Below are 26039 nucleotides of genomic sequence, written 5' to 3' on the forward strand. Positions count from 1 at the left end.
TTGCATGCAAGTTCTCCACTCCACCACTACCCTCCTCCCTTATCCCTCCCTTTCTCCTCCCTCCCCAAGGCCAGAGGAGTGATCAACCTTTAAACAAACCAGAGAGCCAGCAGAGCAGAGCAGAGCTCGCACACCCTCACACACAGACATACAGCTGCCGAAGAAAGTCTGGTGAGCTGTAGCAAAGAGCAAAACCGAGGTAGGTTTTTTGCAGCTGTGGGTGAAGATGACCTCATCGTTGTGTTTCTCAGCAGCTGTAAATCAGATCAGGCTCAAAGAAATGAATGCTTTTATTCTGTTCTTCTCAGTTCTTTGAAACAATGTAGCTTTTTTCAGTCTGAACTTTTGCTTAGAATCAAGTTTGCTGTGTCAGTTTTTGTTAGATATTAAATTTTCCCCTAATTATCCTCCACAGACAGTCATCTCAGTTGAGCTTCAGCAGATCTTTGAAGAGTTTAACAGTGTGTTTGCATTTTATTCACTTTGTATTTTCAGACAGAAGCTGGCGTGAAGTTGGTACCTGGAAAGCAGACCTTATTGAGCATCCTATCTCGGGACGTAGCTGAAGGAGTGGTAATAACACAGACCAGTCCTTTGCAACCCCTTTCAAACTTTCACCTCTTAACTCCTGTCCATCAGTCCCCACCCCCTCCGGCAAAACTCTCAGATCACTGACTGAGGCAGACCGTCACCAGGGAGTCATTAACTTGCAGACTATCTGGCCTGTTCCCCAAGGGTCAGCAGTGGTGGCATCTGTGCCAATGGAAGCCCCAGCAGTGGGTGACATGGGAGAAGTGTGCTGCCCAGGATCTTGCTCTCCAGAGGGCGAGACTGTGTGTGCAGCACTAGCCCGTTATGAGAACACTCTAAGGGATGCCATCAGGGAGATCCATGTGGATGTGAGTACTTTTAAACTGGGTATGGAGCGTCGTCTGGAGGAGACGAACAACTTGAGTGGGCCCCTCGGACGAGCCGTGGTTCATCTCCAGCAGGAGAATCGGCAGCTCAGGAGTCAGCTGGATTCTCTGACTCGACAGGTGGAGCTCCTCAGTGGCATCACATGTGACAGGAGCACCTTGCTGAACAACAACCACCACACACATGCCCAAAACCACAAGAACCACCTAGATGACATTGAGGAGAATCACCATGAGATAAAGGAGGTGATCTACGGAAAAGGTGAGGCTCACACACAGAGTCAGGCTCATCTACACATGCAGACCTCCACCTTGGGAAGCCAAGCCCAGACCTACAGCAGCCTCAGCAATCAGACTATCCCTGCATCCCCCCCTGCCACTTTTTCATCCTCCTCCACCTCCAGTAGTCCTCCAGCTGGCTCCAGAGTTTCCTCCATGGTGACAAGCCCAGTGTCTGGGAGCAGCCCCTCCATCACCCGCTTCTCCAGCCGAGCCACTTTTGCTGTGTCCAGCAAGACAAATGTGAGTACTTCATAGAGCAGAAATCCATTCATGAAGAGTTCTTTAGTGGTTCAGAGGTTTTTGATGTCTAGAGTGAACAAATGTGCCGAATGAACAAATGTGAAAGTTCTTCAGTCAACCTTGCCATGTCGCATTTATTTTTATTTTCACTGATATTGAACTGGTTTTTACTGACAACAGTAACCATCAGCAACCTGTCAGGGAATATACATTTTTCCGTTTCTACCTGTCTTGGCCTAGGCCTATGTGCCTCTGTTACCTTAAAATGTTGTGCTAACTTAGCTAACTGCTAACTTCCATTAGCATATATTAGCAGATACATTTATATAGATGGTTATATATCTGTAGTTCACAATTTCAGTTTATCTGTTATATTATTGGTAATAATTGAAACTGTAGACACATTTAAATATCTCAGTTTTATAATTACATTTGGCTAAAAATAGAGTTTTACTTTAGCTAGCAGTCGAATTGTTGTAATATTACTGCAATATATATTGTTTCTTTAACTTTTTAATTGTTCCTTAAAAAGTTTCTTGATTGTTCCCTGGCAGTAACCTGACTGAAAATCATTGCTTTAGCCTGCAAGGGAAGAAATGTTACACTCTTTCAAGGAATCTATTCCAAAAAAATGTACACTTGATGCCCTCCAGGGTTCTTGTAGAAGCTCTTCGCATATTTTTATCTACTCTCTAGTTTACAGTTCAGATTTGTCATGTACTTTGTAACATGAATGGAAATTTAATATAGTGCAACTGCAAAGTAGCAGTAGTTGCAATGGCCACAGTGGTAAAGACACAGATTTATGAGTTTAAATGAAGCAATGTTGAATTGTGGGTGTGTAGATGTGTCATACGAGGCACTGGCTATGTCACTGTGGTTGCACAATAGCCCTCTGCCAGGATGCTTAAGGATTTATGAAGTGCAGTAACATGAGTCAAGAAGGCTCCTGGGAGGTGAAGTTAGTGCGGTTGTGTGGTTTTTCAGACCTGTACTAAATATTTGAAGTCAGCATTGTGAAATGTCGGCTCTGGTTAGTCATTATTGCCTTAGTCCTGGATGTACCACGTTTATCCAGTTTTGGTTTGATTTTCATGCCTTAGCTTCACCTGAATGATTACATAGTTCTCCTTTGGTCTTGTGAAAGTCGTTTGAAACTCTAATGACTGCATCCAGAAACTGGTGGGTGAAGCTAACAAAACAAGCTTGTTCTCTTAGTTTCTGTAAAGCTGATATTTTTTCAGATGCCAAGAATGTTTTAGAGCTGGTTTCATGATGTGTCCATGTGGGTTACATCACAATGAGTCTGTGAGTCAGAGTTTTAGTGTTTTGTGCTTTCTGAGCTATTCCCAGTTATTTTAAGTTCAACTTGGGATGCAGTTCATGAAAGTATGTCTTCTGTCTTATGACTGTTCTTAACCATTTACATCAGCTGGTTTTGTTTTCCTCCTTGGCTTGTTTAGCCTCTGATGAAACCGAAAGAGAATCTCCTGGCTTTTATCCATCCTGTGGTTTCTGCATCACTCAGCCGGTTGATGATGCGCGTGTGGTTTTCCTGGCCTTGTCCTCATGATAAATTTATGGGTTCCTTAGAGAAATAAGGAAACTTTCTAAATATTTAGGCTAGACAGCAGCTTAAGACGATCAAGATGCTTTTTAATGTCTTCCCGTTCCTAGGCGATTGAGTGGTTTGGAGTACTGATTATACCCTTCAAGTATTTGCAATTTCAGAGCGATAGAATTAAATGGAACTTGAGAATATTAAATGCATTTTTAAGGCATGCACCAATCTTACCTATGACCCCCAACTTATCCCAGCTGAGAGTGAGTGAGATACACAAGTTGCCCTATCAAAACCTAAACTTGTTCAATGTGCTTACATTTATGTGATTGTATAGTATATTATTAAAATCTTGGTTCTATTTTTTTCATTTTCTATGCCAAAGATTTTTGCAGAGCAGATGTTCGCTTTGCTGAACTCAATGACCACCATTGTGAGTCCATCAACAGTAGATAATATGTGAAGTCACATGTCAAGCTGTTACTAGTACTTTAAAGTGGCATTGGGAAACTTGTATGGCAGGAGGAGGTCCTGAGAAGACACACCATAAAGTTGTGGAAAGTGTGACAATCATGAGGTTAGTATTAAGTCTGCTTTTTATTCAGAGCAGGGCAGCTCCCGAATTTAGCCTTTCCTGTGCACTCAGCGCTGACACAAAGCTGGGAGATACACATACCATCATGGGAAGTAGTAAACACATTGTATGGAAACGGCTGACATAACTAGTCAGCGTTTTGAAAAAGTGGTTATTTACATCCAAGTAATTAGAATTCCAGGTTATGTCAACTGGACTGGCATTCAGATAGTTTGAATGACTCACTCAATGCACTACACTACACCACATTAACACACATGATCATGAAGTATTTATCTCACTCCTATGAACATATGAGAGGCAGTTTGGAACTCCTTAAACATAGACATGGACATGCAGCATCCAAAATGGTAGTCAGTGAAATAAAATATTTATATTATTATTTTATTAATGTCCAACAGAAGTTAGATGTTGGCTTTATCAATGGAGCCATCCACCACCAGCTGGCACCTTACTGCTTTGCTGGCTTCTTACTACTAGTACTTGAAAAGAAAGCTGCTGGTGCTACCTCTGCTAACTTTAACTACATTCAGCAAGTTAGCATTGCGCATGTGCCATCTGCTGCATGTTGAAAAGTGCCACACATACTGTAGCATTTAAAATATGATTTGGTTCACAAAGAATGTCATTGACAGCTTCAGAAATACACATGCACATCAATCAGAATGTAACTTTAGCATTTTAGACCAGCTGACTTGTCTGATCTTTTTTCTTCGTTTTAAATAGGCCAGAGCATCACTAATTTGAACCTCTCACGTCTTTGGGGTCTGGTTTTCTCCTTGCTATTCTAGCATGTCATCTTGCGAACATCTAAAATGCTAGATAGAAAAGGTGGATGTAGAGTTTTTTTTAAGTAAGGAAGGACTTGACCACCAAATTAAGAGTAAATAGTTTCTCCAAAAAGCCCCAGATTTCATTGTAGGATTTACGTTGTGTTTCAATGGCTTTTAGTGTCAAAGAGCACTATATTTCTATATATTTATATCTCCTTACAAAACAAATAACTAATGAACAATTAGCTGGAGAGCAGGCCTTTTGAAATAATTTAGTCTGTGTTGACAGACACACTGTGCAAATATTTTGTGAGAACCAAAGATAACTTTGGGTCCTCATACCACACACCAAGCACAGTGGTCTTAAGAAGTCTCGCAAATCCACCACGGAATGTCTCAAAAGAAATGCAGCATTATGGAAGGAGCTCCATTGATATGTTGCTGGAGAAACAGGCAGTACATGCAAGACAAGCATCTTGCATTTTTACCTCGAAGGGTCATCAGAAATTACCCACAAGCAATTTATTTCTGCTAAATGGGCACTGCTAGCTTTTGAAGCCATGGGTGCACCTATACATGATTACATCTGTTGATGATATGATATTCATGCAGAGTTACAAGTCTTACAAAAACGTTAAAAGCACTTGCACACTTTATGGTAATAGCTGTTGCTCCTGTATCCGTGATTACCAAACTATGTCGTGGATACAACAGAAGAATGTTATCTTCTGTGAAATCATGTGGTCAGAGCTAAACAACACAAGGGCACCTTTGTTTCTGTGTATCTCTGCTGTGGGAGATCCCCCACTGTCAGCCACACACAGCAGAATAATGCATGTGTTCACAGAGGTTGGCTGTGTGTGCTCTGTGTTGTGGTAATTAGCTTCATGGCTGCTGTTTGAAATCATAATTGCAGCTCGCTCAGGTGCCACATCCTCACCTGGCTGTCAAGGTGAGATGGGGAGGATACGGTGCATAGAGTTCAGTTTCTGTTAAAAAAAATACAAAGACTGCAGGCATACTTCACAGCTCGTGTCCAGGCTGAAGCTATCTGCAGCCAGAGAGATGTGTACAGGCGTGTCGTCTTCCATCCTGCTCTCCAGCTGTTACTCCTCACCATCAATGTACATGCCAAGCGGTCACAAGCGGACACACGCACCTGTGTGCACACATTTCACCTTCGCTCTGGTAGTGAAGTGAAAGCACCTGCAGCATGTATCTGTGAGTGAGTTATGAGCGTCTTTATTCATGATCAGTCTCTTTTTTTTCGCTGCGGTCTCCCTTCTCTTTAAAGAAGAAGCTGAGTGGAAATGTACTTTATGTATTTTTATTTTCACTGAGGTTATTAGTCATGTCCATCTGCCTCATCAAGATGATCATAACTGTGTATATGAGAAGTTCTGTTTCATCTGATTAAGTTCGGTGAAATTCGTTTAAAATGGAAACACATTTGTGTGTGTGTGTGTGTGTGTGTGTGTGCGTGCGTGCGTGCGTGCGTGCGTGCGTGCGTGTGTGTGTGCGTGTTTTGTTTTTTTTGTTTAGAGTTGTGGCTGTTACCAATGATGACCTCAGGTCGTCGTGCTCCAGGACCACTGTTGCAACTGATTGAGATGCTACAGCTTTGCAACTTGGTGATAGGGACAGTTAAATGTATTGGGAGATGTTTTCCTTCAGCCTTTAGAATGTCAGATGAGATACTGAAAAGCAACATAGTGCACAGCACTCATTCTATGTTTGACCACGGGATCTGTTTTGAAACCAAAAATCAATGTTGATCTACTAATTTCATTGGTTAGGTTTGCACAACAAAACTACTTCAACAAAAATTTGTGGTTTTGGATGAAACAGATTATTTTACATTGTTAACTATTTTAAAAAGAGTCAGCATTTTAGAAAGCCTTTCTCACAGAAAGAACAAATTCTCCACTGTCTTTCCCCAGTCACAAAGCAGCATTATTGGTCAGTGGCAATGCACAAACAACAACAGAGTTGTGTTTTTTCATTAGCTAGTGGCCTTTTCTTATTCCCAGGGTGTCTTTTATTGAAGCAACAGTGTCCTGGATTTGGTGCTGAGGTATAAGTATATTTATAAGATTTTAAAAATAAAATCATCCATTTACTGCTCTTAACTATAGACTTAAAGTCAAAACAGTCTTATATCAGACCATAAATAAGCTTACTAATGGTCAGTTTGGGCAGTATTTTGGTCATTTTAGATGGCAGTCTATGGAGACCACTACAGGAACTGAAGCTGATGTTTGCTTTGCCTTTATTTTTCATCCCTGGAGGCTCTCACTTGTTTTTAGTGTGTGGAAAATGGGTGTGCTTGATTTATGACTCACAATGGAAAAGCTGCATATTGGGCAGTTGCCGATGTGTTGTTTTCATGCACCATCTAAAACATCAATAAATCATTACCAGGCACATTTTGAGGTATTTTTGTTCTTGTCAGCAGTCTGGTACAAATTCAACAAAGGATTTTATTGGTGATGGCAGACCTAGCAGGAAGCAACAGGATTTATGGGAAATGTGGTTTTAATTTTAAAGAACATCTGCACTCTACCACTGCTTCAAGACAGAAGCTATCCACTGGCTCAACCCATGTCTTATTTTACAGCAATTATACCAAGCTCCTAAACTTCATATGACAGTAATAATATACTGGCAAGCTGAAGGGAAATCTTGTATATTTATCAGAGTTTCGAGCAGCTAAGCTGTGGTCTAATCTTTAGATTTGTTACACCCCCTCAGTCCCTCCCCATACACCCGTGATATCCATCTCCCACTAACATTATAAAATCCAGCACTGATGCTATCTACACAGTTGAGCAACAGACCATTGTAGCAGTCAGCCTACACTCTTTTAGTTTAGTCACAGACTGAGAAGAAACTGATGATTGCATGTTCAGGCCATTTAAATGCACTGACCCAAGTCCAAACTGCAGTACACATCCTTTGCCAGGATTACTGCCTGCTGCTGCACTCATTTAGCAGTAAATTAGTAAAAACCGCAATAGTATCGTTCTCGCTTTGTATGCGCACATATAAATTATGCATATATGGTGATTCAATGTACACACACATCATGTTAGCCAACTTCATTTTTCTGGGTTCGTTGTAGTTTGATTTAAAAAGTAGATCTATCGTAGTATTCTTTATTTTCATGCCACTAATATAGCCAAAGTTTGCAATAATAACATTAGCAGATATTAGATGTGAGTCCATCTGCTTTACGCTCTCAGTTTGAGACAGTTTCAGGGATGGAGCTGCAAATGGCAGTTTTCTAAAGGAAATGGAAAGAGAACCAAAAACGGCTTGTTTTAAATATCAGTTCAATGCATCCATCCACTTTCTGGGTGGCTGGGTCACAGAGGAAGCAGCATGAGCAAACAATCTACCTTCCCCTACCCACCTCCTCCAGCTTATCTGGTGGGTACACCAAGGTGTTCCCAGGCTAGCCAAGAGATATAATCTCTCTGGCGTATCCTGGGTCTACCCCAGGGGGTTTTTATGCAGGGACATACCTTGAACACTCCACCTTAACTGGTTCCTTTCAATGTGGAGGAGCAGCAGTGCAACCCACAATTGCATTCCCACCTCTTACTTTTATCTATATAGCTCCAAATCACCAAAACCTCATGTGACTTTACATTGTAAGGTAAAACCCCTACAATAACAGAGAGAAAAGCCCAACAATCTGATGATCCCCTATGAAAAAAAAATGGTGACAGTAGGAAGGAAAAACTCCCTTTTAAAAGGAAGAAACCTTTAGCAGTACCAGGCTCAAGGAGGGACAACTATCTCCTGGATTGTGGAGGTTAATGGAAGAAGACAGGACACAAGACACACTGTGAAAGAGATTAATAATAACTAACTTTACACAGAGGATAGGCTAACAGAGTTTTCCAAGACCCAGTCTAAGACCAACAGGGATTATTTGAAACTCTGAATTAGGCAACAGTGATTAACCCTCTTGAGGCAGGCGTTGCCGATTTACAACAGTTAAAAACTAACAACCTGACTCCACATACATATTTTATGAGGTTTTTTTACTCAGAAGTACCACTGCAGGACTTTAATTTGAGCCTGAGAGGGTTGCATTGTCCAAGACTTAAAGTTAATCGGTTTGCTTAATTACTTTACTCAAATTTTGGTCAGATTTTAACAGACTGAAAATGTGTGTCTGGGTGCAGAAAGACAAATAAATGAGTTAGAAGGCTACACTGCAGGGTAAAGAGCATGGTGTTGTATACTTCTGTGATAAAGACAGCTGACATTTACACACCCGCCTGTGGAGACTCCCCACAGTCTCTGATAGCTGTGACGAACAACTCCTGATATCTGTCTGCCATCCATACATGCATCCATCTATCTATTCTCTCTGTGTGGCTCTGTGGCCCCTTCCTCACCCTTTAACCTTCCCCCATATTCCCATCCGAGCTGGGCTGCACTTTAAGGCTGGATTCCTGGCACCAACACCCCATCCTCCTCTTTGTGGCTATTAATACAGTCATGAGTGAGACAGAAAACAGAGTTTAACCTTTTAACATCCACCAGGTCACTAGTCCCCTAAACACCACTTCATTTTTACAGGAAGGTATTGGGTTACTTATGTCCACACCTTAATATGGGATTTTCTCTTATGTAGTACAACTAAGTAGAAATCTTAGACCAGAAGCACTGTAAGGCCAGAATGACACTTAGTGTCTCTAAGTGATGGATGTTAAGAGATCATAACTCCTATCTTGGAGTCAGTTATCAATACACAACATATTATAGAAGTATGTCTACCCTCGTGATTGGCTGTTATTAAGCAGGTTTGGAGGTACACACTGCTCATCAGAGTTATTTTGAACAATTATTCTCCTAAACTGAAGCTATTGAGTCTGAACCAATATGGAAATGCAGAACAGAAACTGAGGAACAGCTGAAAAGAAACCAAGTATTGCGTGCACACGTGTGTGTGTGTGTGTGTGTGTGTGTGTGTGTGTGTGTGTGTGTGTGTGTGTGTGTGTGTGTGTGTGTGTGTGTGTGTGCGCGCGCGTGTGTGTGTGTGTGTGTACACATGCTGGGGGTTTAACAGAGGTATGCAGCCACTCCCAGAGACTACCCCTGGCTCTCTTAATGACTTCCAGACAATAGGCCGTGTTCCTGTCATCATCTCTCTGGAAACAGGTTAATAACTGACCAACCAGCCTGTGGGACCACTCACTCTCGCTGCCCTCTGGAAGTCAGCTTCAGGAGTTGATAGATTTTAAGGTTGCCTCTTTGGCTATCTCAACTCAGTCCCATGCTGGGAATACTTTACAGATTTCATTTAGCAGCACTCTGGCTTTGTTGTCTTGGAGCAATGCCCAGAAGGTACTTTAAGGAAAACTGGTTTTAGGGGTTAGGTGACACTTTGACAAGGTCCTGGTGAGAGTGCACAAAAATTTACATGTTTTTTCAGAAGTAGAGTCTTCTGGCACAGACAGCTGAGCCTGATGTTGTAGCTGCTTTGGACATTTGGGAAATTAATAGATACATACTTGGTGCCACACATCCACTGAGTGTTAACTGGGCATAATTCATCACATATTGGCACTGGAATACTAAAGTGAGGTGATTAGTGAAGTGGCCTTCCTTTTTCACCTGGTTCTCTAAACATAACAACACACCTGTCTGGTGTATTCAGCTGTATGCTACAAATGAGAGTGAAGGGAGAGGAGATCCAGACCGTTCATGTTCACCAACATAGTAGAGGTCAGCATGTCAAACTCCCCCGTTTATGCTGACATCCTCTGCCTCATTGCCTGGAAAAGAGGAGGATGGAGGAGGGGAGGTCTTTATTGCTTCCACATGTTGGAGCGAGATGTTACTGTGAGAAATGTCCATTTCCAAAAGCCCACCTGGACCCATTTGTCATCAGTACTTGGCCTGAAAGACACAGAACAAACTGTGTTCTTATTCCATTATTCTTAAATCACAAATGAATCCGACGTAACCACCAACACACAAGGAAAAGCTTACAAATGTCCTTTTTTGAGATGCGGCAGGTAGTGGATTGTAAATTATACTCTTAACATAGCTTACATTCACCGAACAACAGGTTCACTGTTCAAATGTATTCACTACATTTAGCCACGTTTTATTCCTTTGTCTCTGAGAGACACAGGATTATCAGAAAATTCAGAAAAGTCTGAAAAGCACAAGTGAAACCACATGCTGGCAGCAGCAGCTAAGACTGCATCTTGCATTCAGTGGTGCTATGTTAGTGAAGTAAACCTTTCCCTGTACAGTAATTCTCACCTGCAATTAGGTTTTTATATTGTCTCAGTTCAAAGGCTGTGCATATTTTCCACTCCCAACCCTAAGTGGTGTTCCCTGGGATTTTTCTTTAAGAAATTGCAGGCTGTGTGAATGTATTTGAAGAACAGGTGGTGTGAGTGTGTCTATTTCCTTCAGAAAATGATTCCTCAGTAGACCCCAGTAAGGAAATTACAGAGTTGGAGTCCTGTGTAACTGTTTCCTCTGATAGCATTACAGTAGCTTCTGTACATGATAACATGCTTCTTGCTTCATATGTTTCTGGACAGTTTGCTGTTATCTGTATTCTGCTTTGACCTTTTTCTTGCTGCTATAGAAAAATGGAAGGTCGCATTCACAGTGATGTATGATAATTTGCAAGCTCTGTAAAAATTTACAATATGTAGTTTATAGTCCTGTATCGCTACAAGCGCACAAGTCTTCACTCTGTAATCATGCGTGTATTCATGGAAATCTTTGCGTTTGGGCATTTGTTTTGCAAATAAGTAGCTACTAAAGTTAGGTAATGGGTAACACATACATACACACACACTTTCCTTCACACTAGCACTTGTTGGAAGGGCGCCAGCTTGCCTCCATTTTTTAATGGTTGTTTCTTTCCTCCAGCACTCAAAGGTCACTCTAAGAGAGTGAAGGACAGAGGACGGCTTACAAGATGGAAAGATGAAAAAACAACAGATATAAGAAAGACATTTAGCTATACACCTGGTCAGCCAACCACATTTTAAAAGCAACATTTTCTGAAGTACCAGGACACTGCATTAGCATTATTTTTCTCCTAGAGAACAAAGAAAGTCAAGTTAGGGTTGACTGTGATGGCTTGGAACTCAGAGAGGGCTAAAGCACAAGATGTCACCAAGCAGAGCAGTTTATCTTTGGCCTCAGAGACCCTGATGACTTCATTAATTGGAGATAAATTATCTGAAATTCAGGAGCGGGACCACGCCTCCAGACACGCACCTTGCGGGTCTTATCTATATATGAGTCCCCCCAGTTCTACAAGTTTTTCGTTCTTATCTTTATGCCCCTCCCTCCCCTTTTTCAATTCTTTCGCTTCTTATTAGTACTCATTAGTACATGGGGATCTGCCAGGCCGGGGAGCCACCGCCAGTCCTCTTCAAGGCCTTCCCCAAACCGCAGCTATTCAGAGTGCAGATTATTAAGCAGACTATTCGCTTAAAGAAAATAGACTGGTGCTCATAGCGCTTTTCCACTTAAGTGAACGGTCATTTTTACCATAAGCTTCATTCACCCAGCCAAGCACTATTTTCTACTTGTCTGACAGGCACACATTTTCATTGAGGGCAGCTCAGGGTTCAGTCTCTTTCCCATCCTCACCTCACCCCCCACCCTTTCAGAGTCTTTATTAAGGTGTCATTGATGAAGACGCTTCTGACAGCTAAACAATGTCTTGTGACTAAACACAGGATATGGCGCTCAACCATCACCCTCATACCTCGTCCTGTTTGAACAGACAGGTTTACATGCCGGGTGTGTTGTCCCAAAGCAACAGCTGACATTTGCAAATATTCTGGTATATACTTGCACTAGAGGAGGGATGGTAGCTGTCTTCAGTTTGAGCTAAATTGCAAACATTTACACAGTTGTAATGATTAGATGTGTGAGTTTTTCTGAAGGTTAACAAATAAAATATTTAACTGAATACCCTGATTTCAAATCAGCTATTTGACTGGGGGTTAAACGAAATGATAGTGTTTTGTACAGTTTCCTTCAGTGGAGGTCGGACACTTATCCACGGGGTACCTCAGAGTGCAAAAATCTAATATGTTCTCCTTTTCCTCATATTTCCTCCTCTGTCTCTACTCTCAGACTGGGGGCTTCATTACATTTTCTGCTCTGCTTTAACAGTTTGGTCCAGATATTTTATAGTTCCTCACTCACGATGCAGTGACGCACTGGTGGATTTGTTGTACCTCTAAGAAAGAAAAAGGAGCTTTTATAAATGTGAATATACATGTGCGTTCATGCATATTCACATTTATGCTAATAGTTAGCAGTTACCTCTGAGCTTTAACATCATTAATGTAATTGTGCAAGACTAAAGCAAAACAAGAAAGCAGACAATGTAAGCTGACCTCCTTAAAGTCCATCCACTTTGGCTTTCTCTGTGTTTTTATGATTCCTGCTTACAGCTACTATTACACACGTGTCTGCCAGTACAGGGAGACATGACTGTTGGATGTTAAAGGTTCATGAATCTGGAACCAGAGGAGGTGATGATGTCTTTAAAATGTGAGGCCTAATTAACAAGGATACAGGATTTCAAGCAGATGCTAATTCTTGGCATGGGTGTAGTTATGCTGAGTGTCATGGCACAAAAATACTGCATTTGTAGGTGGCCTGTCTAGCAATAATTTAATTGGCTGGAAGTGGTGAAGTCTAAATCTAAACAGTTTAAAGTTAGTTCAGGTGACTTTTAATGAAGATTTGGATTGGGAGGTAAACCATGCTCACAACACAGACTGTAACAACATTTGCATTTTTATGTGAAATACAGGTTCAGCTCCTGAAACTACTTCGGGGGTTTCATGAAATCATGGAGCAATCTCGCAAAATCGTAGATTTTTACATAGCTGGGAGTAATGATGTCCTAGTGAGCTATGCTAATGCTAATCCTGCTCAGCAACTTGAAACTCTGTAATGTTTGCTTGACCTCATTGTCAGTACTACATGCGTATTCACTCGTGTGTGTATAAATATTAGCTGTGTAGCAGCTGCTAACCTGAGTCTTGACCTTCACTGGTCAAAAAATACCCCTAAAGAATAGTACTAATATTTATCTACTGCACACTGACATTCAAAAGACTCATCACGTTACAGACATTTTAGTACTTCCAAATGTTAGGAGACACTGTCTGGCTGACATCCAGCTTTTGATAAAATATCAGCACATCAAGTGCAGAGCAATCCAACAGATATCAGCTGACTGATTTCCTACTCATGAGGCTCTTGTGCCAAAGTGTTTGTTTAACCAAATGCATGCAGAAATGTGATGAGTGCGGCCTGTCCTGTGGTCTCTGGTCAACCTTGTGCCACGTGAAGTGTGCAGAACACAGCGTTCAGCTGCGCGCTCTGCCAGCAAATAAACCTCGAGATGCCAGAGAGTTTACAGGAACCTCAGCAGCTATGCTCTCATATTTCCCCCTCTGACCTAAAGTGGACATCTGATGATCTGAGTACTTAAGTCGGGGAAGCTCCCCTCCCCAAAGCCAGACATTCTGCAATTTGTCTCCCTCCTCCTGCTGGATAGCCAGCTGTTTCCACCTCACTACCCTTATTCCCAGCCCCTCTACACTATTTCCCATCATGGAATATAAAATCACTCCATGTCTTTTGCTTTCCTCACTTTATCATACATTACCCTTATTGAGTGTGTCATCACAATTTAATAAAATGACACCACCCCTGTCCGTGCACACATTCTCTTTTGTTGCCTTGCTTTCACACACATGACCCAGCAGCATTCCTATACGTTGAGCTCACTCTGTCTATCATGCACACATATACACGCCCCAAGATTTCCTCAACTGAGCACAGTGTGCTGTCTCACAGCCAGAGCAGCACATTGTATATACATGTATGTACAGAGGGGATGCAGAAGTTTCAAGTTTCTGTCTTCTGAGATGTTGCAATTGAGGTTGTTTCTTTATTCTTTAGGTGTTGTTGGGGTTTTGTTTATGGTTCCAATACCTAAACACATTATCCAGTGAATATATCTCCACTGTATTGGGTGGGTCGAGATCTCAGCAAACCGATGGCTCCAGACTGCTACAGTGAAGTAATAAGCCATTTTATTCTATAATTTGGGTCATTTCACACTTGAAAATTCTTTCCAAGGTTTTAAAGTCTTGACAGTGTTTGCACTCTTATTTCCTTGTTTGAATGTTTATATTCACATCTGCTCAATTGCATGGCGACGTGCATATGTGCTACGCTTTTCTGGGTTTTCTAGACCAGCAAAGTGTTGATGACGCTTTCTAAACAGCGTTTGTGGCCTCAAGCTTTTGGCTTGTAAAGCACTGATTTAAGATAAGACCCTGGCTCCAGACCAGCTGCCAAACTGCCTGGGTGAAAAAAAGTTTTTATCAGCGGGTAGATAGAGCTAGATACTTTGTCTAAGGAGTTTTGAAGTCTGAACCAAAAAGTGAATTTTTAATTCAGTACAGTTTGAATGTATAATGCCACTTGTCTGTAAAGGTTCTCAGTCATCCAGGTCATCGTAGTCAAAGGAGCTTGCAAAGAAAAGCGTCTGGACTTCTTTAAGTTACTTGAAGACGTTTCACCTCTCATCCGAGAAGCTTCTTTAGTTCTAAGGTCAAATGGTGGAGAGTCCCAGATATAAACCTAGCGTTAAGGCGTCTGGGAAGGGATCGCAAAACTGGATTACAGATGGCAGAGAGTTGGTGTCGTAAACCCCCGCCTCTGTTCAAAGATGGTCGCTCACAGTGGACATAGATGGCTTCTTTCACTCCTCTTTCTTGCTGTACAGTGCAGCGAGGAATGCCCAGACCTCTACATTGGAGAGACCAAACAGCCACTTCACAAGCGCATGTCACAACACAGAAGAGCCACCTCCACAGGACAAGACTCAGCTGTCCATCTGCATCTTAAGGATAAAGGACACTCTTTCGAGGATGCCAATGTTCACATTTTGGACAGAGAGGACAGATGGTTTGAAAGAGGAGTGAAAGAAGCCATCTATGTCCACTGTGAGCGACCATCTTTGAACAGAGGCGGGGGTTTACGACACCAACTCTCTGCCATCTGTAATCCAGTTTTGAGATCCCTTCCCAGACGCCTTAACGCCCACTCACATCCTGGGCCATCTGATCTCAGGAATTCGCATGATAAGGTGGGGCCAGGTTTCACAATGAACTCACCCGAAACCCTGGCTGATTGGGACCCACACCCAATTTCACACCTTGGCTCAGGCGATTAGAGGATCATCAGGGGGTCCTTTTGTCCCTCTGTGGGGGGATACTCCCACTAGGTTTATATCTGGGACTCTCCACCATTTGACCTTAGAACTGAAGAAGCTTCTCGGATGAGAGGTGAAACGTCTTCAAGTAACTTAAAGAAGTCCAGACGCTTTTCTTTGCAAGCTCCTTTGACTATAATGCCAGTTCACAGCAACAGTTGTAACAGAGAGCTTCATAGGTAAACACCCTAAAATATTAGAGAGAGAACCCAAAAGATGAGACAGGGAGTGAGAACTCTCTGGGGGATGCTGGGGGATTCCCAAGATGCAAATGAGTCTTTCTTCTTCAGTCACCTTCTTCACTCACTATGTGTTTATACACCTCTCTGCATTTAATTATTGGTTATTACTAATCTATGGCCCTCTTCCATAGGAATTATTTGTCCTGTCTTCATCTGGTAACCCCCATCCCTCCCTGAGCCTGGTTTTGCTTGTGGTTTTTGTTAAAAGGGAGTTTTTTTCCTTCTCACAGTCGCCAGTGCTTGCTTGTTGGGGTTCATGTGATTGCTGGGTTTTTCTCTGTTTTTCAGTAGTCTTTACCTTACAATCTAAAGTGCCCTGAGGCAACAGATTTGGTGCTATATAAATACAATTGAATTGATTTAAATTGAAAATTAAAACATGGCAGAAAGTGGCAATTCTGGGAAGGAAGAACTTCCTTTGAACAGGAACAGGGAGCGACAGTCATCTTTTGTGAAAGATTAAGCTATCAGGGAAAAGAAGATTAAAAATTTCATGGAGTGAACAGAAACTGAAAAATGCTTCCAAGCACACTGATGTTATCTAAACACACAATTGGTGCATCAGATGCATCACTGAAGATATAATATTTTCAGTCAAATGCTGTGCAAGAATCGGCCCTGTCTACTTAATTCCACTGTGACAGCCAAGTCTGAAGTACAACCAGCTGCTCAACAAGCTGTGGCTGCCCAACATGGCTGCCCGAAGGTGCGTTACGTCTGTGAAGAGCTCTTTCAGGATCACTTAGGGTAAAATTTGCACATCATATATAACATTTTACAAAAATATAAAATAATAGAATTTAACAAGGCCCGAGGGAATTTCTATACGATCGTCATAATAAAAGCTATAATAGTAGATTAAATTTGATATGATGCCATTTCAGACATTAACTATCTGAGGCAGTTGCTGACACAGGCGAACCAGAGACCTGTGACCTTGAGCAAATACTGTCAGTGCTGCACTGTTGACCTGAGCAGTGTTGCTCTGACGATAGTCACACTAAACTCTGCCTATCTATCTGACAAGGCCACATGGAAAGTACAGCAACTTTGGCCACAACCAATGTGGAACAGCAGCTCCATGCATTAAGCGTGTGAGATAGAGGTAAGGATGGTGATTAGTTGTCCCATGTGGCCGACAGGGTGTGGTGAGAGAGAAAGGACAGCCTCTCCTTAGCTACAAGACTGAACTGATTCCAGAGGCAGGAAGAAAAGTGGGGTCACGTAAATGCTGAAATACGAACTCTGGATACTGATGATGTTTGACATTAAAAACTTGATCCCAGTCACTTTAGCACTCAGAACCGGGTGGATTTTGGCTGTTCTCCCATCCCTGAGCACGTCGCTGACATGCAGCACCCGATTTAAAACAAAGACTTTCCGAGTCTTATCAAAGGAGGGGGGGGACGAGCATGGAACAAAGCATCCCTCTGCCTCTTGCACTTGCAGGCCTTCACTGAGGTCCATGTGCAAAATAAATGGCTTTGAAGTGCACTCAGTTGTGGCATGCCAATTTGTTTTGTTTTGTCTGAAGCTGTGTCAAAAAAAGCCATATGTTGGAGAAAAAGTTGAAAACTTGAAAGGAGTGAAAGAGTCCAACAATGACTCAGTGAGCATCTGGATTTCTTTTCTTCTTTTTTTTGTTCAAGCCAGAGGAACATGAATTGTCTACAATCCAAACATAACATATTGGTGTTTGAAAAGCTAAACATGAAACTAAGAGGAGAATAAAAAGGTGACCAAGTGCAGTTTTTAGTCCACTGGGGAAGGCAATTCCAGTAGACAATCGGCTGATCAATCCTACAACGATTAAATGGCAAGAGTCTTAAGTTGCTGGTTTTCATCTTACGTGTATGACATTGTGTTGTGGCAGTGAAGAAAAATGGCCCTCCTGTTTGTCTGTTGTTGGCATGCCGTTGACTATGACTTCATGTGTGTTTCAGAGCATTGAGCGAGAGGAGCCAATTGAAGTCGACCCAGCCCCGACACATTCTGGACAGGAAAATGGACACGCTGTTTCTAAAGGTAATCACACAGCTATGGTCTCACATCCTCGCAGTGCAGCTTGTCCCCGCAGTTAATGATGATACAGTCACAAAGCATTGTTTCAGGGAGTTTCCAGTTATTTTACCCAGCGTGCTTAGCCAAAGGAAACAGATTTATGATGTTTTGTGGCTATAGCGTTAGGAAGTGTATCATTTGTAGACCATAAAAATCAAAGCAGAACCATTTTTGGAACAGAGGGTAAAGTGGGGGAGTTATCAGCTAACACTAGCACCTTAAGTAATCTATATTTACAGTGTAAGAAGGTAAGGTTAGGAAAGTCTATAATACAGTAAGAAGGAGACACAGTGTTTGTACTTTTTCTATAAGTCCCCAAATATTTACAGTTTAGTTTGTGTCTAATTTCTCATTTTTGAAGTCTCCTGTGTGTCCTTTCCAATTCAGAGGAATTCATGGTAAATGTTGGGGAATGACAGAAAGTTATTATGAAGTGCTGTCTGTCTTTCTTTGCTCCTAGATTGTATCTTTAGCATGCTTTATCAGCTTTTTATACCTTTTCATCCAATCAGAACATTCAGTGCTGGTACATGGAAAGATCTCTCCACCCACTGACTCTCCACATGAGCACGCTCCCATTGTCACCATGCGGATGCCCCACCTGCCCATTACTGCTACAACCAAGACAGCAGAAATCAAAAGCTCACCCATTGTTCCAAGTAGCCCTGCAAGTCCTCTGACCTCTCTGGCCTCCTCCGAGGCCTCACCTGGTGGCCAGCCAGCTTCTAGCACCACCCTGCCTGAGCCAATAGAGGAGTCTCCGATACAACCAGGTAGCTGACAGTTACATCATGAAGTAATGTTATGACACATGAACGCAGCATAAATTGTAACTAAATTAGAATTTCCTTTGAGCAGCACCTTCTGTAAAATCCTGGACTCCTACACCTATCAGAGCTTTGGGATCTCCTTATCTTCAGGGTGAGTCATTGTTTCAGAAAGTTCTAGACATAAAAGTATTGCAGATATGCATAATTTACTTTTTGCCTTGTCTATTCCAGAGAAGGCAAATTCAGTTCCTGCTAAGTCTGTGACCTACTCAGGTCTACGGGAGTCTGACAGGTAATTGGATGGCAAACATCACACTCTCAGAACAGAGGAAGTATCTTTTTGCTTTGTCTGACACTTGTGCATTGTCATCCTGCAGTGACGGCTCCTTTGGGCAGATGGGAGAAAGGAGGCGGGAGCTGGTGAGATCACAGACTCTGCCCCGTAACATCGGTGCTCAAGCCCGTCGAGCTATCTTTGAAAGACTGGATTCTGAGGCCAGGTGAGAGCATCGTAATGCTACCTTTGGCAGCACATCAACACAGCGGTCTTATTTATCTTTGTTTCCCCTTTCTTTCTGTGTGCAGTCGTCTTAAACCAGTGGAGTCGAAGCCCAAGCTGAAGCGCTCGCAGAGTTTCGGGGTGTCCACTGCCAGCAGCATCAAACAGATCCTTCTCGAGTGGTGTCGCTCCAAGACCATCGGCTACCAGGTAAAACACTCATTATCATTAGTCTCACCAGCCAATAAAGCCTGGAGGGGAACGTGTCACACTTTTGTAAACGTATATGTTTTTTAAATGTATTAAATTATCTGTAGCTATTGAATATTTTGACAAATAGGCTTAAACACTGATTTTCTACGTTTCACCTTCTCCAGAACAGATGATGGTCAGTTACCTTCGTCAACTGTTTCCTGCTCTCCACACAGTCACTGACATCACTTCACTTCACCATAGCACAAAAACAAACTTTCAGAGATGTGCACCACATAGATAATCCAGTGTGCCTGAGTATATTTCAGCCAGAGTTACTTTTTTCTTATTTGTTTATTTTTTTTGTTGCACTCTAACGTAGTGGAAACTTGACAACATGTTCGTGTGCTGATTAGATGTTTGCAGCTGTGCTTTACAGTTGGAAGCACAAGAACACAAGGCTGCTAATGGAAGACGCAAATACATTCATACTGTCCTCTCCATAATGTTTTACAGCTGTTGGTCTATCCAGTTTGACTTTGTGGTAGTTTGTAAGGTTGCTTCTCGAGCCCCACAAAATCCTGCTAGCAAGTGAGCATACTACGTTACACAGCGGTATAAGGATAAGTAGATAATGGAATACTAAATGTCATCGGAATTTTTGCATCTAGGTTCTTTTGTTTTGTGTTTTTTGATCATCCTGACATTTTCAGATTTTTTTTATAAATGACTTGACATAAGGAAGTCATTGGAAAACAAGGTAAATTCATAGGGTAGAAAACAGGCCTTGGTGAAATTAGCTTTCGCTACAAGAGTTAATAAATACAAGAAGGTAGATATTAACCTTACTTTTATGTGCTTCCAAATAAAATAGTCCTAATTAGCTCAACGTTTTGACAAATAGACTAATTAATTTTTTTCTGAGAGTGACACGGTGTCCAGTACAAAGCAGTGGGCAAACCAGCAATTAGCCCAAATTAGCATATTAAGAAAAAAAAGCTTCATGACCCTAAAAAATTACACACCAGACGCATATAATATTTTGTGTGTTTATTTTATTCAGATCCAAATAAGCAGATATAAACAATCAGACCTCTACATTTGGCAGTAAGTTCGCTTGTAGCTCAAAACATGGGCTACTGCTGAATACACAATGAGATGGAAATAGTAAAATAATCACACCTGCTGCTCCGGTCAGTCAGCTCTCTAAAATGATTACTCTGTCTCCTCAGATGTGATCCCAACTCTGCCAACATGAGGTCAAACTGTCCCACTGGCATCCTGAAATATGTGTGAAAGTAGTCATGATACAACTTCAACCCCTGGATCAAACCGTGAAATCTTCCCTGCTGCTGCCTTCTTGCGAGAATTGGATAGATCCAGAAACTGTTTCTTCTTTTTCTTGTCATATTTTCGCAGTGTGATGAGTGTGTAAGGGCTTTTAGGAGCTTGAAAATACAAGTAAAGTCGTTTGGAGGTGGTTTTAATCCCGGTGATGGTAATGAGCCACACCTTTCCTGACGTAATGACTCACATGATCAATAGCGGGTCAGTAACCAAGTCCAAAGGGAACAACCTCTACTCAGGTTTAAATACCTGGGACTCTCCACTCTTTTTTTAGACTGAAGAAGCCTCTTGGATGAGAGACACATCATAAACTTAAAGAAGTCCAGTCCCATTCTTTTTTTTCAAACTCCCAAGACTACAATGACGTGTATGACTAACTTAAAAACTTTACAAACTAGTGGCTAATGTCACGCTAGCTATAGCCATCTTTCATACATGTTGACACTGCACTAGAGCTCCTGGAGCTGCTGCTTGTTGTTTGGACACACGTGACAGCAGTTCTACTGACTGACTTATAGGACTCTTGGAAGTGACACAAATAATTGTACTTCCCCAAATAAACTGGACAGGGTACATAATGTGTGTCAGAGATAGAAAATTATAAATTAGAATACTCGACCTAGATACATGCAGCTGTTTCATGCTGATTTACCCTGTTGGTACACAGAGGGACTGCTAATGTGCTTACTGTGTTCCTTTCAACTACAGTAGCAGTGAGCATCCTTGTGGTAAATAGGTGCATCTAATTGCACATGTGTGTTTTGCGGAGGTGTGGAGGCGTGGTTTATGCTGAGGTCCCAAAGTGCAAAGTGACACTTTGCTGCACTCTGAAAGCCTTTTTTCTTGACTGCAGCCTGAGCCAGCTGCTCCATGTGGTTTTGGTTACAGTCAAGCAAGCAAGACTCTCATTAACTTGTAGCAAACTCTTACATACACACACAAGAAGAAGAGGGAGACGTTCATTCGATTACGTGACATGTTGCATTTCATTCAAGCCAAACTCCAGACCAATAAAGGGGTATCCTTGAAACAGCGTGATTTCAAGAACACGTCAGAGACTGAGAGAAGCAGAGCAGGGGGAAGTCTGTTTTAGCCATCATAATTATGGGTTAGACGCCGGATGGGGAGACAGCTTTATGAAGCTGCAACAAGTCACGTGTCTATCTTTTACCTCTCACTGCTCTCCTAAATGCAGTATTCTCACACACTCATCATCACTTCTTCCTATCCTCAGAACATCGACATCCAGAACTTCTCATCCAGTTGGAGTGATGGGATGGCTTTCTGTGCCCTGGTTCACTCCTTCTTTCCCACCGAGTTTGACTACACCTCTTTGTCACCGGCCAATCGCAGGCACAACTTTGAGCTGGCCTTTGGAACTGCAGAGTGAGTGATAACAATATGAAAATAGGCTGTGGATAATTTATTTTTGAAGATATGACAAAGTGCTGCTTCACAAGCTTAAAAAATACACTTTCTGTCAATTCGTAGGTTTTACATATTATATGTAGAAGACGTTATGTTTCTCATTCTTACCAGGCCTTAAATTATATTCTTAATGACATTCACGTATATTTTATTTTTAACAAGACACTACAAGAATGTTTTTTTTATTTCATTTTAATGTTTTTTATCTTCTCTCAAACATTATGTTTATTTTCATTCTGTTTTTTTATTTTTTTTATTTTTCATTTCAATATTTCATTTAGTTTTGTAAAACCAAAATATTTCCTTTCATTTTGCTTTGATGGAAGGTTAATTCACTAAAAACAGATACATTTTCACACGGCTCTTTGCAGTACTATAAAAAAATTCCCTTCTACAGGAGGAGGAGGATAGATAGTAACCAATAACCAAATGCCCTTGACTAACTGATCAGAGAGTGTGAGCGCATCTGTAAAAGCAGGTATGTGTGTGTGTGTGTGTGTGTGTGTGTGTGTGAACACAATGCCACAACCTTCGCAGGATTAGATGTCCAACCAAATTCTCTCAAAGGTCCAGCACTCAGAGAAACTGCAAGAAACCCAAGAGCTCCATCTCAGCATGTTAAATGTACAGTAAGCTAATTGTGTTTGACATAAATTAGCCCAGATGTCACAGTTTTCCTTTAACTTCCTCCCACTCTTGTTGTGTTACAAACACAAACAGTTATTAGTTAGCTGGAGCTCAGTTGTGGTGTCTGGATTCTGCTAATATGGCTTTAAAAGATTTATGAGCCTTAACTCCATCAGCCATGCATGTCTGCTTTATTGTGGTTGGATGTTTCTGAATGGCTTTTCTCTCTTGGTTTGTTTTATAGCTCTCCACAAAGACCCAAATGCACGCGTTTTAAACGATCATTACTCCTGCAGATCCAGTCCTTTTTATTTCTCCATGCTTTTTTTCCCCTCCCTTTTTCACATTTGATGAAAGGTGTGCATTCCTTTTCCCTGATGTTACACCCCGGCCTAGGCAACCGGAGTGCAACACGAAAAAAAGTAAAAATAAAGAAAAAAAAAAAAAAAACACAAAAAAACCCCACTAAAGCTCACCACCAAAATCCCGAAACGAAAGTATCGACAAATCTATTTACAACAAACTATTTATTTACAACAAAACACCAAACTATTTACAACACGGGGGAGATCGCGACCATGACACACTGAAACACAGGGTTTAAATACCGAGAGGGAGCAATCAGGAAAATGGACAACAAGAGGGAAACACAGCTGGGGCAACTCAGAACTGACAAGACAGGGAAACGTAAACTGAAAAGACTAAGATAACACAGACTTTCAAAGTAAAACAGGAAACACATAACAGTCACGCCAAAAACAACACACTGACAACACCGAAACGTAACACTGACCAAATGGCTTCATAAAGCCCAGCTTATTATCCCACTGCACTACACAGACCTACAGCGTGGACGTGCACTACTTGATTAAAGACAAGTTTATTTTGTGCCTGCAGCAGAATTAAGCTGTTTTGACTGAAAAGCATTATTCAGTGGGTTCAGTGACCAGCTTTAGACTTGACCTCTTAAAGAGATCTGAGACTTACAGGACAGTGAATACACATATCAGGATGATTACATCCACCATGTCATTCTGTAACAAACTGTAACAAAACATGTTTGTTAAAAATCCATTTTCAGCAGCTTTACAGGTTCAGAACACGACTGGCTGCTGTGTATTTTTTGCATGATACAGTTCAGTCCTGTAAATCAATAATTAGGTAACTTCAATCTTCTTCTTTAGAAAGTTAGAAAGTCCACTCTTTGAAATACCCCTGATGCCACTTCTCTAGCCTTCCCTTTTCTTAACTTGTCTTCCTTTATCTCCACCTCCAGAACGAAGGCAGGCTGTGACCGGCTGATTGAGGTGGACGATATGATGATCATGGGCCGTAAGCCAGACCCCATGTGCGTCTTCACCTACGTGCAGTCCCTCTACAATCACCTGCGGAAGTTCGAGTGACGCTCAAAGACCTCTTTGAAAACATCAACATGCTATCAGCTAATTTCTGGTTTGCTGTCAGGCAGAGGCCTCTGCATGTAGGGCTGGTGGACAGAGCTGGCACGTTGGAAGGACTAGGTCGCCCCCTAATGGTGGATAAATAAACAATCCTCTATTGTGCTGCAGGAGAAGCAGCCCAGAGGGGAAGTGCTCACAGCTTGGGTCACTGACAGAGTGGACAGTGTTTCATCCATGCTGTGTATGAACAATCATGAAGATGGATTCATACACAGCGGTCAGCAGTTTTTGTGTATGTGTGTGTGGTTTATATTTAGGTTTTTACTTTGTGTATGAGTATTTGTGTGTATGGCTGAGATATACTGGAGAGAGAGCAGAAATGTTGCTGTGTTCATTATTGTCACACATGCTTGTAGGTTAACCTCCATATTAATTTCAACTTGCGCACCTGTGGAGAGGAGGTATGTCTCAGAAATGTCACATTCCGTAAAGCTGTACGTCCGACTGTTTAGGGCATATATGACGCAGTGTTGTAGAAAATAAAATGATATTTTGATATGATGGTGAGCAATCTGGCAGCACGGTGGCAGCACGGTGGCACGGTGGTTAGCACTGTTGCCACACAGCAAGAAGGTCCTGGCTCCAGCACCCCCCGCGACCCTGAAAAGGATAAGCGGTAGCGAATGGATGGATGGATGGATGGTGAGCAATCTTTCAATCCACATATGCTGGATGACACTTAGATGATGCTGAAATATGGAAAACAACATCAAGAAATTTTACTTCTCTGGGAAAACTGGTTTTTTTTTCTTAATATCTACTTCTATATTATGACACAAGTGAAACGAATTTAAATAAACAGTGAAATTTATATGTTGCAGTTTTTTTTCTATCCTGGATTCATTGGGAACTAAGCAACGCTAAATTTATGGTCACTCAAGTTACAATGAAAGAGTAACATAAAACATAACAATTGCAAATAGTTGATCATGTGATCAGGCTTTTGTAAATCCATCAAGTTGTGTGATTGTTTGGGTCTGTGTGGTTTTTAAGTGTCTCTTCCAGTTGTTGGAGCTGATTGCAGCTGGACAGCATCGGTTTCCAGACCATCTGCAATGTGTGGAGATTTTATACCATGTGTATGATATGATCTTAGGTTCCTCCACATCGTACAAGCTCAAATATATTACCTAAAGATCGATTCTGCTTGGAAGTTCCAGTTAACTGGATAGACTTTCAGTGTTACTTGGTCAGAAAGCCATAGTGCTGTGCTTCTGTCTCTCCTAAATTATAACAGCTGGCAGGTCAGGTTTGTTGTTATGACCATGATCTTCTTCAAAACCTAACCAAGTAGTTTTTAAGCCTGACAATTGAGTAGAAGATTAAGTATAGTATTAAGCAAGAAAAAAAAAGAAAAGAAAGAAAAAACAGCAAGTGAGAAAAAGCAAGTGTAAAACACAAAGGGATGCCCAACTCATGAACAAACCATGATCCAACCTCATAATGTGGACTGTGCCTGACGTCTAGAATGTAAATTATCTCATGGGAACTGTAGGAGCAATGTAACGGTAGACACAGAAGACAAAACCTACTATGTGACACCCCAGGATAGTTGGGATTCCTGCTTTTCTTGACCTGGTTGAACAAAATCAGCACAAGTTACTGAAAAAGACTGAATAATAAGATTATTTTTCCATTATTGTCTTTCCAGTGTCCAACTAGTGTTGACACCAAACTGTGTAATGGAAAGGCATCTACATATATTGTGTTCTCAAGCTTTAAACAAAAACATGACCCTAA

General features: G+C 41.6%; 1 protein-coding gene across 1 annotated transcript; it reads left to right on the forward strand.

Annotated features, from left to right (window-relative positions):
* Nucleotides 1–104: 104 nt before the first annotated feature.
* smtnl2 (smoothelin like 2) lies at nucleotides 105–25110 on the forward strand. The gene is made up of 10 exons (XM_085244921.1): nucleotides 105–199; nucleotides 496–1439; nucleotides 17859–17940; nucleotides 18489–18749; nucleotides 18835–18897; nucleotides 18978–19038; nucleotides 19124–19246; nucleotides 19332–19455; nucleotides 22019–22170; nucleotides 24116–25110. Exons 2-10 carry the CDS (start codon nucleotides 762–764, stop codon nucleotides 24240–24242), a joined length of 1671 nt encoding a protein of 556 aa, XP_085101047.1. The 5' UTR covers nucleotides 105–199; nucleotides 496–761; the 3' UTR covers nucleotides 24243–25110.
* The last annotated feature ends 929 nt before the right edge of the window (nucleotides 25111–26039 follow it).

The sequence above is a fragment of the Mchenga conophoros genome, linkage group LG14 (genome assembly GCF_057382185.1).
Source record: "Mchenga conophoros isolate Kocher_MC1m ecotype Shallow Benthic linkage group LG14, M_conophoros_male_GT1.1, whole genome shotgun sequence".
In the NCBI taxonomy this organism is placed as follows: Eukaryota; Metazoa; Chordata; class Actinopteri; order Cichliformes; family Cichlidae; genus Mchenga; species Mchenga conophoros.